The sequence below is a fragment of the Falco biarmicus genome, chromosome 2 (genome assembly GCF_023638135.1).
Source record: "Falco biarmicus isolate bFalBia1 chromosome 2, bFalBia1.pri, whole genome shotgun sequence".
Lineage (NCBI taxonomy): Eukaryota > Metazoa > Chordata > Aves > Falconiformes > Falconidae > Falco > Falco biarmicus.
In genome coordinates, this window is record NC_079289.1 from 10,311,296 (window position 1) to 10,330,945 (window position 19,650).

The window sequence follows — 19,650 nt, forward strand, 5'->3', positions numbered from 1 at the left end:
TATAAACCAGTATTAACCTACAGGTCAAGTTTTCCAGAAAAAAAAGCTTGAACTACAATATCATTTTTATTGCTTTGGATTATTTTTGAACTGATTTAGTTATTACAGTTTAGGACTAAAGTCCAGGGGTTTCAATATTGGCTGAGCTACTGTACTGATTTCATATGAACTGTTTGACCTTTTCCATATGGCTTAGTTACACCACATGAAAAATTATTTCTGAAAAATATACAGACAACCCTTGAGGATGAGTTGTTGCACCTCCAGTTGTATTGTAGATAAACAAAGTCTCTTGATGCAACTCGGGCTGTCTGATTTTTTGCTGCCAGAGATGCCACATCAGTATTGACTCTGCTGGAGTCAGTTCTGATTTGCACCAACTTCTAAATGATTAAGAGCTATTCACCTTTTTGACATTAGGTGGTTTTAATTTTTCTTTCATTCTTCCAAATTTAAAAACTAGCTGCTAGCAAAAAATCTTTGAATTTGGAGTTCTGAGCCTGTTGCCAATATAAAACTTACTGGCATGAATAACACTACATAGCTTTCAAGGGTTAAATATTGTTCTCAATCCCACAAGTATAAATCCAGGGGAAAAAACCACACTAAAATCTTTTTACTTTGGTTTAATGGAAGGTGAATTTGGCCAAAATGCTTTCCTTTCAGTTTATATTGTGCGCTTTTGAAAGGTGTCAAGATGTTTTATTGTATAATCTGGTGAAATTTGTCTTTGTCTTCCTTCCCAATACACTAGAAAGGTGAAAATGCACATTCATAGCAACAATGAAGTAAGAAGGATTTTCAATGTGATCGGTACCATCAGAGGCACCGTGGAACCAGGTGAAGGCATTTGTCTTCAGTGTAATGTGAGCATGCAGTGACCTCTACATGCACTTCATAGTTACAGGGGGGAAATAAGGAATATAGTTTTCTCTGAAGTACTGTACTACATGATCATTTGTGTTGAAATATTTATTGCATCAGCTTTCATATGGTTCAGGGTATGTCAACACTTTCAGTATAAATGCTGATTTTCAAGGGGGAGTCATAACCAAGATGAAAATACTTGTCTTCAGGCAAGTAACTTTCAAAGAGTATTCTTAAGTGGATATTCTTCCTTACTGACACAAGAATGGATTTTGCATTCCATCTGAAGACATCATATCCACTGCTATTGACTTTTTGTCTGTCTTACAGTCTCTTGTAACCAGTGTGATTTTACACTCTAAAATCCCAAATACATTGACATTCCTAGAGTGATGATAACATCATTTAACTTGTAACTTCAGCAGTTCCTTTTTGCTTGATAAAACAATTGTTAACCATATTATAGTGGCACAGAGATCTAGCCTGACTTTGATCTTATTAATCACATCTCTGTCATGCTTTGGTCAACCCTTTTTTTGATTGACTATATATATATATATTTTCAGAGAAATACTGCGTTCAGCGCACCTTAATGTTGTGAGTTGGCGTGCTGTACAACGAGTGGATCAGTTTTACCATGGAACACACTATTGTAAAATATGGAAAGATGCTCCTATCTTTAGAGGAAAGCTGCAGTATTTCTAAGAATAGAAGTAACAGTATGAAATATGCTCCTGTCTTTAGAGGAAAGCTGCAATAGTTCTAAGAATAGAAGTAAAAGTATGAAATATAATAGTTTTAAGTATTATGGGGTCAAGTTATTGTGTTTGACAAATTCTTTAGCACTGGCCGAAAATACAGAAAAACGTCTTTGGAGATTTAAAATGCTTTTGCCTTTCTGTCGTGCGTATTACAAACTATTAAGCTTTTTTTCCTGATACTTACATGGAAAATTAAAAATATCTTACAATTAACATCTCTATGGCAGAAAAGAAATGTTTTTTCTAAGTACACCTCCTTAATTAATTTCTCTAGACAGATACGTCATCCTGGGAGGCCACCGTGACTCATGGGTATTTGGTGGCATTGATCCTCAGAGTGGGGCAGCTGTGGTTCACGAGATTGTGAGGAGCTTCGGAAAACTGAAAAGGAAAGGTAAGGTAATGAAAGAACAAAACACACCAAAACCACTGCTCTCAGCAGTGTCCATTGACTTCTCTGGGATTTATGTTTATGCTTAAAATTAAACACATGTATCTAACTGATCTCTGGAATAAGCACACTGTTTGCAGCTGTTGACTAGTTCCGATTGCAACCTTGGTATATGTAAGGTACTTCTACTCAAGAGAAAGTACACTTAAAGGAAAACAAAACACAAAATCAGGGATACTGAAATAAATATGACATTTAGGTACAATTGATTACAGTGTATTTGAGGCTGGACAAACTAGATGTTTCAGTGGTCCTGTAAGATTGATACAGTGGTGGAATGATCGAGGCTTCATGAGGGCAACACTGAGAGCCTTCTCAGCATTTGACTGTAGTTTGGAGACAGACACAAGAATAAACAAAGTATTTCTGTGTAATGCAGAATGAGCTGTGCAAACGTAGTCAGAGGTAATGGTTAAAAATACCTCATGCCTGGTTACATTAGAATAGGAGCAAATGTCAACTGTACCAAATTTCTGCTGCTGTCAGAGCAGATGTGTCTCCCTATCTGACATCCCATGGAAAAAAAGCTCTGACGTAACTCAGTTACTGTACTAGAAGAGCTTTATTTGCCCTACCCATTGCACTTAAAACTTACTGATGTTTAGTTTCCTTTCCATTCCCTCTCAGTTATTGGATACCAGGGGAAACTGTCTTCAGAATGCAAGCTGGAAAAAGAAAGAAAGAAAGAAAAGGTATAAAAGAAAGGGAGAAAGAGATGAAAAGGTTCTAATAGCCTCAAAGAAAATTTTGGGCGGAGATAAAGGGGCAGGACAATAAGACCCTGTTTCATCTGGCCTGGATTTAAATCAAGTGAAAGATCTTTGTTTTGAAGGTGATCTGTCAAAGATACAGAGAACTCCTGAGGTTTTGAAATCCAGCGTTTGGGACAGGTCAAAGAATTCACTAACAGACAGGAAAACATGCCAAACACTTTTCTGTCAGAGTAGACACTGGTATGCAGTATGTACTAAATTGAACACAGCAAAAAGAGTAGAAAAGCATTCTTTCAAGAATTTTTGCACAAGCACGTTATTTTTCCTTGTCCAGAGTTTTAAAGTTCAGAAGATTTTCTTGCAATTAAAGCTGAGAGAAGAAAAGTAACACATTATTTGGCACAATATTGAAGAAATGACATTGCTACAAAATTAGAAAACCATTATTAGATTAGGTTATTGAAGAAGTTGGTGTTAAAGTTCCTTAAACACACCTCTTTCAGCACAGATCAGGATGAAAGATGAAACCCAAAAAAGTGACATTTGTTTTCATGTTAGTTGCCATGTAACAAGCAGTCTTTAGTTCTGATACAGTTTTGATGGTCTTTTATTTCAGGATGGAGGCCAAGGAGAACAGTGATATTTGCAAGCTGGGATGCAGAGGAATTTGGCTTGTTAGGATCAACAGAGTGGGCTGAGGTAAACCAATAGTGTTCAAAGAGAAGTTTGCACAGTGGCAGGTCTTTGATTAATCTGTACTAGAAATCAACACTTCCCTCCCTCCTTCCCTCCCTCTCTCCCCCCGCCCCCTTTCTCTTAAGTTTCTTTTTTTTTTAGTTAAGTTTTTTTTTAAGTTTTTGAACTACCAAGGATATACGGCTCCTGCAGTATATGATGTCTTTCCATGAAACAGCTGTTACTTGTGTGGATAAAAAAGTAGTTCCAAGGACAAAAATGTTTATCAGCATTTTCTTCCTCTTTTCCTTGTCATAGGAAAATGCCAAAGTATTGCAATCACGGGGAGTGGCTTATATCAATGCAGATTCCTCCATCGAAGGTACATAGTTCTGATTTGGAGGCATTTTAGTTCAGAGATCCATGAAAGCTTCAATGGGATAATTTTGTTTTATTAGTTTGGGAGTAGATATGGGGGGAAACCATGCCCTGGAATCATAAAGTATCCTTTAGATATTCCTGTTGCTTCAGGGAAGAAGTCAATTACAGTAGCTACATTATTTGGGAAGTCATGGGGAGGGACAAGAAGTGGTGTGCACCTGTCAGTAGTTTTATGGCAACACTTTAGTCAGCTTCTCCTTTTATAATGTGTGTAATAAGCACAAGGACATAAGAAAAACTCTTAAGGGTTGCTTCAAAAGCTGGGCTGTAATGAATCCTAACCAATACAAACGCACTGACAAGATCACAGGAGAACTCTCCTTTAGGGAGAATCAGCTTGTTCCTTGTAGAGAGTGTAGCTTTTTTTTCCCTTTCTTATTAACAAATAATGGCACAAGGTTTCAGCTGAGTAGAATTTGCTTCTTTGAATAGTTTTCCCTGTTTTTCAGGAAACTACACACTACGAGTGGACTGCACACCACTGATGTACAGACTGGTATACAGTCTGACTAAAGAGGTAATATTGCTTGAAATTTTTAGCCAGCATGTTCAGTGCTCACTTACTGGATGGGGCTCTATGTACAAAATACGGTGTCAGTTGTTTGTTTTGTGACTGTGGTACCCTTTTAAAGTCAATAGCTAAGTAATTGGAGCTTTTTTCCCAGGAGTGGCAAAGGGGTTTTAAGCTTATACCTTTAGATTATTAGGTATTCAGGAGTAGGGGATTTTTCTGCTCCTCCTGTGAAAGTATTCCTTCTATGAACTAAAGAACAAAAAAATGCCGTGAGCCAGAGGACAGAAACAAGCACAAACCTGGCTGACCAGTCCAACTACTAGAGTGGTAGTGGCAGACTGACTCCCTTTGGACAGGGGAAGAAATTACGCTTGCTACGGCGTTGTTCTTAGCATGAAATGACAGGTTTAGTCAATGTGCTCGGCTTCAGTGTACCCTGTTAGATATTCACTGGCTCTGACCATGATGCTTTCACACATATTTGTGTGGCACACAAAATAAAAAGGTAGGGACCTTTCTCAGGAAATAGCCTCACCATCTTAGATGTATGATGTTCCTTGCTTTGAGAGTGGGTCTTAGAGGCTGGCACTAAGGGCTTTTTATTTCTGGGATTTTTTTCTGTTCATCTCTATTAAAGCATGGAACATTTAATTAGTCTTTTTTGTGGTTTATATACGTATATATAATGTACATTCAACTACTGTATATATTCTATGAATCTATTATATCTGTCTTCATCTGCTGTTATATATTCACTCATCTGTCTTTTCCAGAGTCAATAATTTATCTCTTGAAAGCTGTCATTAGACTGGTACAACAGTAAAGGAAATGTAGTAATTCAGTATAATAATTTTCTGGCAATTGAAAGACATCAAATAATATTTTGTTAAAATTAAGTGACCAGATAAAGATACTTCTGTCCTGAACTGTAGAAGAGCTCATCACCTGCAGTTCCCATAGTAACCTGTCCTAAGTGCAGGTGTTCAGAACAGTCAGAAAATCAGGTCGGTAGAATCTGAGTTTGGACACCAAAAGCCATCATTAAACTGTTGACCTAAATACCAGTAAACATGGTTGCATAACCCTTCCTCAAGCTGGGAAGTAGCAACAAAGGCTGATGATTGCATGTAACCACATCTTGTTGGTAGCTGATGTCTGAAGAGAATGCTGATCAGGAGGCGGGTCCTGTGTGATCCCAACCAAAGTTAATCTGTGGCAAAAAGTGTTAAGGCTGTTAATGCCATTCTATGAACAATTAGCTTCATGACAAAAACACAAATAGGTTAATTTTATTTTGATTCCTATTGTGGAGTAATTCATAGATAGTAGATACAAATATTAATAATAGAATAGATATTAAAAATTTATAATAGCTTAAAAATAATAAAACCTCAGCAGACCACCAATATAAAGGAAAGATAAAAAAATACCCACATTGTCTAACCTGCTCAGTCATCTGGAAAGTAGTCAGAGTGGTAGGAATGAACTTTAGGATGATCATGGTTTGTATACCTCCGTAGCAGCTATGATGACATAAATGCCCAGTACTGTACACTTTGCCCTTCTAAGGTTACAGTTGCATCCATGAAAATAACTTTTGAGAACTAAACCAAGGTAGAAACAGGTTTTAATTAAACCGAGACAAAATTGAAATTTCCTGCCAAAGCAAAACAAAAAGTTTTGGGTTTGTGATGGATGTTTGTGTTGCATATTTAAATTAAATGGCTGAAATTCTCATAAAGAGGTATCAGAATGTAAATATTGACTTGAAATATTTTCGTTTCCCTGTGTTTTCTTTCATCTAAAATTACCTGGTTTATATATATGTGTGTGTGTGTATATATACATACATACAAATAAAATATTTCTCTGGAAATTTCTATGCAATTTAAATGTTAAAATGGAAACGCAGAAAGGTTGAGAGACTTAAGACTGTGACTTACTCATTGCCCAAAGCCATAGGCTTTATGTGATGACATGTTGTAGATTGGTTGCTTGGCAACATTTAAAATTGTACTCTTTGTCTTTTTTTACAATATACTTTTTCTAGATACCAAGTCCTGATGAGGGATTTGAAGGCAAATCTCTTTATGAGAGCTGGTATAAAAAAAATCCATCAAAAGAATATGAAGAGGTCCCCAGGTCAGTGAGAAAAGAAAATAAATGATATGCCAAAAGTTATTATAACTTGTAGAGTGTGGGTTTTAAAGAAAGATCCACTTGAAAAATTGGATCTACGTGCCTAAAAGAAGTATGATTCTCAGCTGGTATAACTTTCAGTTTTCTTGATTGCAGCTGATAAACTATTGTACAACAGTTTGGTGAACCTGTCTTTGTAGCGTGTACAGGAGGCTTTATATATGAAAAGTAAAGTGTTCCCATAGTTTATAGAAATTTAGACAAATAAAGGCAGTACGCGCAAGCTAGCAGCAGGCACACAAGATGCTAACACAGCAGCTTTCCCTTGCACTTGCTCCCAGAATGCCTCAAAGTTTGGGTGGCTGGGGAGCATACCAAACAGGACTTTACAACACTGTCCTTCAAGTTTACCAGGGTTTCTCTATGGAATCTTGAAGACTGATTCTCTTCCATGGAGCCACACTGGTACTGTTGTGATTTCTCAGAGTTGAAAGCTTGGGATAGTAGAGTTCAGTGGGAGGAAGGGCATTGGGTCTTCTCAATGATTAAAGAATAAATGATTAATGAATAAAGTTAAATTCTTCTCTTGAGAGTCTGATTTCTCTGACACTAAGAATGATGACTCTGCTCCTCTGAGAATGCAGCTGATGAGGTGCATGTAATGTAGGGGTCACAGGCAATTCATGGTATGTTGACAGAAAAGAGCGTACTAGGGAAAGACTGTAGTGACTATGACTGCACAATAAATCATTGCCACAGTACTTGAAAGCAAATGAAAATTATATTTCTACGTATTGTCACTCAAGGTATTTTCCTTTTTCTTTTAAAAAGAATAAATAAACTGGGTTCTGGTAATGACTTTGAAGTCTTTTTTCAACGTCTTGGCATTGCTTCAGGCAGAGCACGTTACAGTAAAAATTGGGTAAGTTTGTGTCTTTGTAATTTTCTCTCCCCTGTAACTGCCTGAATAGTATCACCTGTAAGTGAGCCATTTAGACTGCCAGCTTTTTGGAGTAGTTCAGGTTGGTGTATCAGAGTGGAGTCCCAGTGCATTACTAGAACTCCATGTGCTACTACAACACAAATATTTAATAAATAAGAATGGTCAGCTTGGTGTCAGTCAGACATAAGGACCTTTGCTTAGGGTAAATGGATGTGCTCAAAATTACCTGTGGTTGATGAAGGCTTATGAGTGGCTTATGATGACGTTTGAATGACTTGTAATAACTTATGAAGCTTTGGCAAAACGGTTCGTGTATCGTGGAAACCATGGGTTTGACTCTGGAGCATACCGTGAGATAAGACTAATTCAGGGAGCAATCTATTCAATGTGGTCTTTTCCTCTGAAAAGGCATATCCAGCGGCACAAACAGAAATTACCCTTGAGATCCGAGCAAAGAGAGGAAGAACAATCTAACCTTAATTTAACCAACTAAAAGTTATGTGTCTGTTCTTCACTGTCCTTTTTAGACTCTGTACATGGTCAATGGAGAGAGACATCTCCAAATGACCGTTTGTCTCATCATAGGTTGATGTCTAAGAGAGCCACCACTGAGCAGTTTGTCTCATTCAATTGTCTGTAGTTGCTACACAGGATTAGTATGACCTGAATACTTTATAATGTCTTGAATCCCATAGCAAAGGTTTTCAAGCAAAGCTGAATATCTGCAGCTGAATAATGGTTTTGTTTCGCTTTGTTTCAGAATGTAGAAAAATACAGCAGCTATCCAGTTTACCACAGTGTCTATGAAACCTATGAAATTGTGGAGAAGTTTTATGATCCCACTTTCAAGAATCATCTGACAGTAGCTCAGGTACGGGGAGGGCTGGTGTTTGAATTGGCCAACTCCGTTGTGCTTCCTTTCGACTGTAGAGATTATGCATCATCTGTGAGCAACTATGCTCATATCATCTATAATTTGTCAAGGAATCATCAAGAGGAACTGGCAACGTACAATGTGTCCTTTGGTATGTACAGTCTTTCGTTGCACTCCTCTGTAAATGCTAGAGGTGCCTTACCTTAATGTGTGTCTTACTCATGACTTGGTATTTACCTTGTGCTGTATGAACAGTAAATAAAGCAAGAGCCACGCCCCCTAATAATTTGAAATCTGAATATTTTGTCACTAGTATGTCTGTGTAGAGACTATGCCACCGCCAAATAGATCTAATATTTCCAGTTGCATGTTTTTTGACCTGTGTGCAGTTCACTGATGCTGGCAACAGGATATCTTTGTCTTGGTCCCCCCAAAATTCACACTGCTTTGCAGTTTATGGTGTTGGATAATTCTCTGTCCAACACTGATCATAGGGATAATTCACGTTAGAAGGAACCTCAGGAGGTCTCTAGGTCAACCTGCACAAGGTAGGGTCAGCTCTGAGGTCAGACCAGGTTGCTCAGAGCTTTATCCCATCTGGTCTTGAAAACCTCCAAGGACAGAGACTGCAGAACCTCTCTGGGTCACAGTGCTTGACTGTCCTCAGGGTAAAAAAGATCCTCCTTACATCCATTCACAACTTTGCCTTTCAGTTTATAGGCACATGATGGCAAGTGCAAACACCATGAGAAGTTTTCCTTGGGGCTTGCTCAGGCAGGAATGGTTCATCCCTATGCCACAATAGGGATCGTGTGCTTGCATGTGAAATTTTATTTCACGTTATAGAGATTCACAGTATGCCTCCTGCCTGAGAAGCCTTTATTTTATTGAGAACATTATACAGTATGCAGTTTAGGACTTGTCTGCTAATGACCAATATCAGGTGTGTGTGCACACACATATATACACTCAGGCTTTCTCAAAACTCTGTGTGTGTGTAGGGACAAACCAGTAAAACACAGGTTGTTGGGATTTATAAAATCCCAGACCTACCTGAAAAGTCTGGTTCTGGCAATCCATGCTCCAGTTTTTGGTATTTCAAGTAGCAAATCATAAATTATATTCAGAAAAATAGTGATTTCTATTGTATCCAAGGGAGGTTTTCACACAGAATTACATAGTTTTTAATGTAGGAATAGGGGGTCATCTGATTTTCATTCGGTGGGAGTTGACAGATCATGATAACAGTGAAAGATAAAACTTAAATTTGAAGAATTTGATTTCTTAAATTATTCCTTCAGAATCTGAAATTAAATACTTCTGTCCTGCTCCCTCCAGATGCTCTCTTTTCAGCTGTGAAGAATTTTACAGAAGTTGCTGCTAGCTTTCATGAGAGACTGCAACAAGTAGATACCAATGAGTAAGTTTAAGGGTTTTTTTCTTCCAAATACTTGATCTAATTCTCTGGGCTCAGAGGGCGTAGTGTTCACTTGCATTTAGTCCCCCAAGTAACCTTGGTGACAAATGACTGTCAGTCATTTGTTTCATTATATGTCCTTATAGACTTTTGTCTTCAAGGATCTGGTTACTCTAGGAAATAAAGTACAGAAATGTTGAATTAGTGATCATCAGAGACACTGCAGAGCCATGTTAGCTTTGAAAACTGTTCAAGCTAATTAATGTCAATTCTTAACAGCTTTTAGTTGAGGAGCAGTGCCAGGTTGATACATGGATGTGACTAGAATGCTGGCTAGCACAAGTAGAGGCAGCTCAGGCGTGTAACTCCCTCTGAGCAGAGGTATGTCCTAAGATTTTGTCACTGCATTATCATAGAGCAAGTGTGGACTCATGGGCTTTGTTTTCCAGTTTTTCTGGAAACAAAAAAGAAAACTTTCTAGTTTTCAAGGTAATGGTACCACTTAATGCAAAAAAAAAAAAAAAGCTTCACCGTGATTGTAGTTGTGGCAGGCTTTTTGATGAGCTTTCAAAAAATTCTATGCACCACCTATGTATGCCAAAAGGCCTAATTTGAACTTGACTTAATTCTTGATTTATTCTTTGTAGGCCATGCCCAAAATGACAAACCAAACTTCCTTTTGTATATACGTATGTGTATGTTACATTTCTTCCAAAGAATTTATTTTAGCCATATGCTTACCCTTATGCAAGACTTAAGTGAGCATAAAAGCCATCTTTTTAATGGTGGCAACTCTCAAGATAAATGAGTTAACAATAATGTCTTATGTAAAACATGGAATTTATGACATGTATGTGACATTTTCAAAATGGTTTCAATGATGGTGGCCTAAGTCTAAGCTTTAATGCAACCAACCAGTTTCGGTTTCGTTTGACACTAACATAAACTTGAAACAATTTCATTGATGGTAGTAGAGTTACTCCATGCTTACTGTGATATAGATTTTACCATTTTTTTATTGGTGAATGCTTTGAAGCTCTACAATAAGTTATTTTGGATGTAAACTGCTAAAACCACATATATTCAGTATAATCCTCTTTGCAATTCATTTATTTGTTAAGCATCAGGGTAAATTCAGAGCTATTCAAAGCACACAGACACAGATGGTCTCTGCTGTAGGGAATTTACAGTCTGCCATCAGAACAACACAATTCTTGGATGACTCAAAAGAAGACTCTAGTATCACAAGGTTCCCGTTTCTCAGATGTTGTGGTTTTACATAAAAACAAATGTGATTTCATTCAAGTAATTTGCGGCTGGCTGGCTTTGTGGAAAAGAGGGGCTTTAGAAACTGTTGTACAAAAGAAGAGAACAGTCTGCCTAAGCATCCTAATGAAAAGGAGATAAAGGGGTGAGATGCAACATGAGATAAAATAGCTGAAAGTATCTGTCATCTTTGCCACGATTCCTTGGGCTTTAAAAATAGCTTTAAGAGACCTTCAGGTTATGAACAAGACTGTTTCACGATACAGATCAGCATAATTCTGTTGTGCAGTTTAGCTGACATGGGCTGTGTTTTGTCGGCTACACTTTAAGTTCAACATCTTAGATCTACTGTCCTTCGTAAATCCAGAGCCGTGCACATTGGGGCATGGGGTGAGAGTGGGCCAAACGCTCTGCAGCTAACATATTCCTGTTTTCTTTTTAGCCTACTTGCTGTCAGATCACTAAATGATCAGCTCATGTTTCTAGAAAGGGCTTTCATTGATCCTCTTGGATTACCTGGCAGGCCATTCTATAGGTAAGAAAGGCTTATTTTTCACTTTCTGCCTAGAGTACCCTATGAGAATGCCTTGAAAATTTATAGGTGTCTAAATGGAATTGTAACAATTTTTTCCGACATAATAGTAGATTAAACAGGACAAATAAGATTGAAAAGGGCAAACAACATTAGGGAAAACTTCAGTGACACACTATACAGAATGAGGAAAGGTCTCGTTGGAAGCCTATTCAGATCAGCATTTCCATTGATTTCACTGGTCTTCTAAACAGATCTAAAAGTTTGGCCCTGGACTCAGTTTAAGTAATTTCAGTAGTAAAGGATCTTTAGGAAGTTGTTACTAATATTTGAAAGTGAAATATGGTATAATTGAAGTTTCTATAAATTGATCAATTATAGCATAACAGTCATGCTAGGAAATACAGTGTGGAGGGCAGTACTTCAACAGCAGCGAAGTGAATTCAGCAGTCCTCCCATCCAGTTCAAGAAGTAAATATTTGAGAGGCAGAATAATCAAGTGAAGTCTAGCTTCTTGGTCCTTCTACCAGTCTGCATAATTAAAAACAGGAATCTTTCCACTAAAAACTTCCACTAAAAAGTAAGTGTGGAAGGAAAACTTAAGACCTTCAGTCCTTGTACCTCTCACAGTTTGGGATTAAAAATCTGTTGAGAACAGTCTCTTGTTAAAGCATCAGCTTTCCTACCTCAAAGCATGCTTGTATCTGTTGGAGATTGTGCATGTCTGTGAGAAACGAAGCTGTCTTTTTTTTTTTTTTTTTTTTTTTTTTTTTTCCCCCACCTTTCCATTTAATCTAAAATGAGGGGAAGGAAAATACTTTAGTCAACTTTATCTCAAGTCTTCTTAGCTATAAATTTCTGGAATTCATATGGAATGATGTAGTTTATATTCTTTTCTTGCATCACAGATTATAGGTACTATTGCTGCAATAATCTTATTTATATCTTCATTGTAAAGAATTTAACAGATGGTATAGAAACAGATTCATTTTATCCAGAAAGTAATGTGTTTTATTTTCCTAATGCAGAATACTATTTTTTTTCCCCTCAACTTCCCTACAGACATATTATCTTTGCTCCGAGCAGTCACAACAAGTATGCAGGAGAATCATTCCCAGGGATCTATGATGCCATGTTTGACATTAAAAACAAAGCTGATCAACATGAAGCCTGGGAAGAAGTTAGGAGACAGATTTCCATTGCAGCCTTCACTGTGCAGGCAGCAGCAGAAACACTGAAAGAAGTACCATAAATATCAACAACATAATCATCAATGAAGACTATGTGTGACAGTTTGCAGAAAAACCGAGTATTTAAAAACACTAGGAGGATTATTACAAAGAATACAGAATAAAAAAAAAATATCTTATTCTTTGCAAATAATACACTGAAGTGGAATGCATTTAGCAATGTGACAAGGTAATGTACTTCATTCGGACAGCTCAGGCTTTAGATACAATCTGAAGTGAAAGTAAAAATGTTTCAGATTTTCTCTCAGCTTCATATTCTAAGAATTGCTAACCACTGGATTTATTTTCAGAGCTGTGAAGCTGTGAATTTTGCTAGCTTGATTGTTGTAGCAGTCTTCATAGTGCATCAGGAAACCAGAAGTCATTTCATGTTTCTGTCAGTTTCTAATTTTGTTGTTGACGTTTTATTGTTTACCTTGGAGTTGCATAATTATATTCCAAAATAGCCCTTTCAGCTCTCCTTTTACACCGAAATTCACGTATGAAGATGGGAAAATTGTTAGATACCATGTGCAGGATGTATAATGATCATAACGAGTTTTGGGCAGCCAGCCCAGAATACTCATCCATGATGTTCTTCTCTTCACGTGCTGAGGCTTGCAGCTGTTTGCAAATAAAATTAGGCAAGAAACCTTCTAATCACTGGAGTAAAACCAAGGCAGTGCATCTTGTCAGATGTATAATCATCTCACAAAACACATCTTTTGAGATGAAGACCTACTTTTATTCTTTTATCCAAAATCTACCCCTGCTATGCCTTGTTGATATCAAGGTATTTTTGATATGAAGATAATTAGAAGAAAAAAAAATTCATCATGTCCTTCGTTTGAAAGGATACCAATTAATTACAACCTTTGTAGAGTCTGTATTTCTGATTTTGGTGTGCGGCTTACTCTTATAACAGACTGCAATGGAACAACCAAGATCAGACAGAGAGGACTCAGAAAACCAGATTCCTTCATCCGCCACTGCTACTGGAGGATTACTGACTTCTTGCAAATATTTTGTGTAATTTGATCTGCCATTTTATCTGAGGCCTCCACCATGTCTTAGAAGGCTGTCCCATGATCTGATGGTTTTCAGCGTCATGGTAGATTTTTTTTATTTTCCATAAGATCTCATGTATTCATAAATATTTCTACTCTTCACATTAAAACCCTTTAGGCTTGTAACCATAATGAAGTCATTATTTTACTTATCTCTTGTTCTTTCTCTAAAATAATCCAGTTTACCAGATAATAGGTAATGCTCTTACACCCACAGTTACTGCCCAGTTATTTTCACGTTTTTATGAAAGTGATTGAAGTAAAACCATGGAGATGTCTTCTCCCAAATCTAGTTGTGCTGATGGGAGACATTGCTGTCTCTGTTTTATCGCTGCTGGCTGCTCCCCGCTTGTTTTGCCAATGGAGAATTTATTATGATGGTCTATAATCCACCTCTGGCAAAATTAGCCAGGTTAGTTTAAATCATCAGTTAGGTTAACCGAGATGATTTTGTCTGCAGAATCAAAGGAATGATAAATTTACCATACAGAAGGGGGCAGCAATAAACAGCTTCTGTTGACCAGGTGGAGACTTAAAAAGAGCTTTTTGCTGTTGCCTAGGAGGATGAACTGAAGTGCCAAACTCCAAAATTGTGGAGTTCTTTCCCTAAATGACCTGTAAGCTTCCTCAGCAACTTCTTCTCTCAGCCCAGAAGATGTAACTTTTTAATCTCTGGTTTAACCATAGCATTGTTTCATTTAAATTTAATTAGGGCCCTTTTTGGCAACAGCTAGCAGAAAATATACAATGTCAGGGCCCAGGACCTCACAAAATGCAGAGATAGTTACACTCTTAAACTACAGCAACATCCATTTCAAAAAAATATCGGTAGGCTGTCTCCTAACCACTGCAGGTAAAAGGATATAGGGACAGAAGTTCTCTCTCTCCTATTGACTCTGTTCCCCTGCATACAAAAAAGTCAAGGCTAACTAGTCCAGAGAGAGGAAGCATCCATAAAGCTGGTTATAACATGATGGTTTATGTGACGTTTTGGTAAGGTGAGATTCAAACTGTCCAGTGCCTTCTCCCAGGTTTGAGTTTGCTTTGTGACCCATCTTTGTTCAGTGCAAACCACAACATGTAGCAGTTGAATTTTTAAATAAAATGGAGCTTTGCTTAATTTTTTAAGAAAACGAGTATCTTTAGATGGTCTCGGTCCGGCTCTTTCCCCAAGCCCTAACCCAGTCTCTTACCTTAATGATTGGAGGTCAGAGACCCTATGCTCCTTGCCATCAGTGGGGGTATTTCTCCACTTGCTTGTCAGCTTAAAGCTTTTCTGATCTCTAATCTGAGAAGTCTAATACTCGGTGCTGTCATCTTTTGTGACAGCCACTGTGATTCTTATCCCTAGCTTATCCAGCATCATCTTGGATGTTCGTGGCCCCACAATTTACAAATTTGTTATGACAAACCAGCACATGTTCTGGTTTTGCTGCAACTTGTACCTGTTCTTCAAAAGCTGCTAAGACATCTTTGTATCTTTGTCGTGGACTTGCTGAGAAGGGGGAGGACAGACAGTGGGTGGTAAGCATGGTAGGTATTGCATGGTAAGCTGTCCGTGCTTGTAAGCGTATACCTCGGACTCCTTCATTTCTGTGAGGAAGGAAGCACAGCTACATAATTCTGCAAGCCCTAAGTTAACATGTGGCAGCACCTAGCATTCAGACACATTATGGCCGATTCTGAAGTTCTTGATCAGTTTTTGAATTTAAAATAAAGATGCTTTTTAGTCGTCGGGAGCTTCTGTGGAAATTCTAATAAGAACATTCTTCTCCCTGAATAATTTCTTATTGTTAGTCTTCTGTGGAGTCTAGATATAGTCACTGCAGCCTTCAGTTCCTCGAAGACTATTTCAGGCAGAAGTAGCTGGTGTCATTACTGGACAGCAAAGGGCAAAGCCTATGTAGCTAATTACTGAAGTTACATGATTTGTAGTCAACTGTCCAAGCCATATGTCAAAATATATGCATGAATGCCTATGCAACTGTCTATTTCCTATATGTGTCACTAGGATTATAAGTTCTAAACAAAAGCAAAAAATGAAATAGTAGTTGTGCATGCACTGAGAAATGTCCTTTCACATGACTCATTTACTAGGAGGATACAAAGAATCAAGGGTGACATTTCGCATTTATGAACAAAACGAGACCAATTTACATGTGCCACCAAATGAAGACATCTAGTTCCTACCAGACAAGTGGGGAACAATTGTTAAATAAACAAGTAATAGGCATTAAAAGCGCTGTGTGTTTATATGTTCTTGCAAACTTCATAACTGTACGGAGAAACATTTCCAGTCCATTGATCCTTAGAGCTCAGAAAACTGTCTGAACCAGCCACGTGAGCAAGGAGGTGTACACTATGAAGCAGTCTTCTAAGGAAAGGCAGACAATGAGAAGTCTACAGGAATAATTACTTTTTAAGCATCTGTGGTTTTTGTTAGATCTGCCAGGGTATCTCAGGGGCATAGCTATTACCTAACTCAGCCCTGAGTGCGAAATCCTTTCCTATGCAAGAAGTCAAGATAAAGTTTGTGTGCTAATTCTCCTTCAGTGAAGTAGAACTTCAAACAACATTAAAAGTCTGTTTTCCCCCTAGACTTTTACAGTGAGTTGAAACCCACTTTTAATGCTTCCCAAGTGCTGTTGACCAGATTAACTGGTTTGGCTTTCAAGCTTTGCTATTATTCCTTAGTAACTGGCTGACAAAGACTGTTGAATTAAGTAAAAAAAATAAATCAGTTATTAACAGGAACAAACCTCAAAATCAACTAAGTGTGTTGAATTTACAGGTTATTGATCATCTAATGTGAGCCAGTTGTTAGTGTAACTGCCGATGTTTTCAGCTAGAGATGGCCATTAGCAGAGTTGTTTACTATAATCAACTTTCAGTTTGTTTATTTTCTAAGTATGCTGTAATTAGTACTTGTAAGAACTAAGGTCCTAATTCCAGACAGCTACTTGCAAACACTGATTTGGCTTTTCCAGTTACTGCAGACAAACTCAGCAAGTGTTTGATTTATATAGAGCAGCAGATGACTTAATTACAAGATGAGCTTTACAAGTATTTAGTAAGCAGAGGGAGGAGCCTGGCTGGTGTGGCGTTGTTGAGAGCATCCAAATTGAGCAATTACATTAAAGAATCAGGAGGTAAAATGAAAATGAATGGTTTTGGTTTTTTTTAAATAAAGTACTTCCTTTCATATGATCACAAATGGATGCTGTCGAAATTTTCTAAAGAACTCAATACAGTCACCATCTCATGCACTAAGAGTCTAAATCAAATGAAAGGAAAGCATACCCATGTGTGGAAAAGGTAGAAACTATACCTGGATTAAAATTAATCCTTGCTTTTATGACACCAGCAATGTTCATGTTCTTTTGGCTGGAAAATCTGTTCACCTGGCAGCATAATTTCTAAATTAAGATGCTGTCAACACAGATCTTACTTTTAAGTGTTGTTTTAGCTAAGGCAGAGCAATGGCTGGTAGTCAAGATCTTTGGGATGGGACCTGTGCTCATCTCTGCTTGTACAAGCAGTTTGAAATGTGCTGCTGTACTACAGGGAATACCATGGTGGAGCAGAGCAGCCACCTCTTGCAGCTGGAGTCAATTGTATTCTTGCACTTGATGGACAGCAGCTCCCCCAGGGCAGGAATGGAAAAGTATCACACAATCAGAGGATCATAAGGTTGAAAAGAACTCAGAAGATCTCTAGGCCAAACTTATACTCAAAGCAGGGTGAGCTCCAAGGTCAGAACAGGTTGTACAGAGGTTTATCAAGTTTGGTGTTGAAAATCTCCAAGGATGGAGACTGCATAACCTCCCTGTGCAACATATTCCACTGCTTCACTGCCTTGATGATAGAAAAGTTTTTCCTTATATCCAGACAGAACTTGTTTCAGTTCACGACTGCTATTTCTCAGCATCCTGCGGTGCATGACCGAGGAGGCTGGCTCTGTCTTCTTCAGAAATTTCTTGCGCATGCTGGAAGATACCGTTTGGTTTATGTTCAACGCACAATCCTTGACTCTCTCTGCCTCACTGGGTACATTCCTCTTGTAGAAGAAAGGGTCAAAGTTTACAAGCTGAACTTGTCAGCTGCCAGCAATGTAAACTTTAGTTTAGCTGGAATCTGATAATGGACTCCTGAAGTTAAAGATAACAGAAACTTCGATTCAAAGCACTGAAATGTACTACCCTTTTATTCTGGCAGTCAGATAGACTGCAGAGGCCGTGAGAGAGTTCTGGGGGACTGTGCAATTGGCACAATCGGAAGGAAACTACTCATTTGAAATTGCGGTTGAGCATCCCCCTGTTGCCTTTTTTTCCTGCAAGAGCTGCCTTTCCCACAAACCAGAGCCCTTTGATCTCTCAAAGCACAAGTTCAACCTTTAGTCAAACATTAGGTCAAGTGGCAGAACAGTAGCATTTATTTTTTGCTGCAGATACTAACCTTTGGATCCCAGTTGCTGAGCAGCTACAACCTACACTTTACAAGCCCTGGCATTTGTTCTGCTTATTACGCATTTTTACATACTGTTGCTGGTTTTGCTAATTGGCTGCATAGCATAATTATGCATTCAACACACAAATGTCTGTAGTTTTGTATTCGGCATGTGTATCCTTGATATTTTTTTTGAGCTTTTCTAGTTTACCAGGGATGGTTTTGTTTGGAGTTTTTTAAATTTTTGTATTATTAAGTAGAATATATGTAACTATCTGCAAGTTCTGTTAGCTTCAGCTGAATCTTACTTTTGTTTTCACTCTCAACACAAGCAATTCTCACCACTCCTAAGCTCAACATGAGGCCTACGCAGCAAGTGATAGTTTTCTTGCTAGTTTTGAAAGTGATATTAATTGAAAGAAGTACTGCATGTTCATGAGTTTGTCTGTGTTTTCAATCTTTTTTGCAGTTTTGTCACCGGGTAAAAGAAGTCCATTTTCCTAGTAATCCTTTCACAGTTCGTTTTGCGTAATTTTTGTGACTATTTAGGGTGGGTTTTATCTCCCATCAGCCTCAAGCCTTAACTTTGATTGAACTTAGACTAAAGCAAGTATTTTCAATATTGAGTAAAATACCCAAGTATTACCAGAGCATCAGCCTTAGCAGTGTCTTGCACTGGTAATATCTTAGTTCTAGCAGGAAAAGCCCCGTGTAAAAGAATAGAGTGGGCAGCGGATGTGGTTTTGATTTGGTCAGGGAGTGACTCAAAGAGAAATTAGTCTTATGGGATACCGATTGTCATAACAGCTCTGAGTTTTCTCCTTGTCTGCTATGTGAGATGCTCAGTAGCAGCTAAGAGTGCGATGAGGTTTCATTTGAAGCGGCTTCTTCCACCTCCTCACAAATATGACTTGCATTCCAGGCATGCTCTATGTCAGATCTCACCACGTCGGGCTCATTTTTCTCTGGCTCCAGTTATTCTGAGGAGCATTTGTAAGACATGATACTACAACTTAGGCTTTGTGATTTAGTAATGTGTATAGTGGGTCATTTAGGCCACATCCCAAGACTGAAGAAACACCGAACATGCAAGATAAATACTGCCTTCCTTATGCTGCGCATCTTGGAACTGGTAGTACCAGCAAAGGGGAGAAAGTAAAGGAGATATAGAAACAAAAAGAGAGGGACAAGAAAGGAGCAGCAAAACAATGCTAAAAAGAACCCTGTCTTCCAGCCCAGGCACTGAAGAAAATGGAAGTGGGTGTAGGAGTAAGCAGCTTTATTCCTGCTCCCTTCTTCTGGAAAATTTACTTCT

The 19,650-nt window shown here is 38.1% G+C and overlaps 1 protein-coding gene across 2 annotated transcripts in view; it reads left to right on the forward strand.

The window, feature by feature from the left end:
- Positions 1-15,009, forward strand: part of LOC130145231 (putative N-acetylated-alpha-linked acidic dipeptidase) — a 31,480-nt gene extending 16,471 nt beyond the window's left edge. Inside the window, exons 9-19 of one of the 2 annotated variants that reach the window (XM_056329837.1) lie at positions 755-840; positions 1,903-2,022; positions 3,409-3,491; positions 3,786-3,849; positions 4,358-4,425; positions 6,473-6,564; positions 7,393-7,483; positions 8,265-8,529; positions 9,717-9,798; positions 11,504-11,596; positions 12,656-15,009. In XM_056329837.1, coding sequence (XP_056185812.1) covers positions 755-840; positions 1,903-2,022; positions 3,409-3,491; positions 3,786-3,849; positions 4,358-4,425; positions 6,473-6,564; positions 7,393-7,483; positions 8,265-8,529; positions 9,717-9,798; positions 11,504-11,596; positions 12,656-12,845 — 1,234 coding nt within the window. In that variant the 3' untranslated portion in view covers positions 12,846-15,009. Of the gene's footprint in view, positions 1-754; positions 841-1,902; positions 2,023-3,408; positions 3,492-3,785; positions 3,850-4,357; positions 4,426-6,472; positions 6,565-7,392; positions 7,484-8,264; positions 8,530-9,716; positions 9,799-11,503; positions 11,597-12,655 lie in introns of those variants that run through there. The other variant, XR_008820416.1, reaches the window with a different exon arrangement.
- Positions 15,010-19,650: the final 4,641 nt, after the last annotated feature.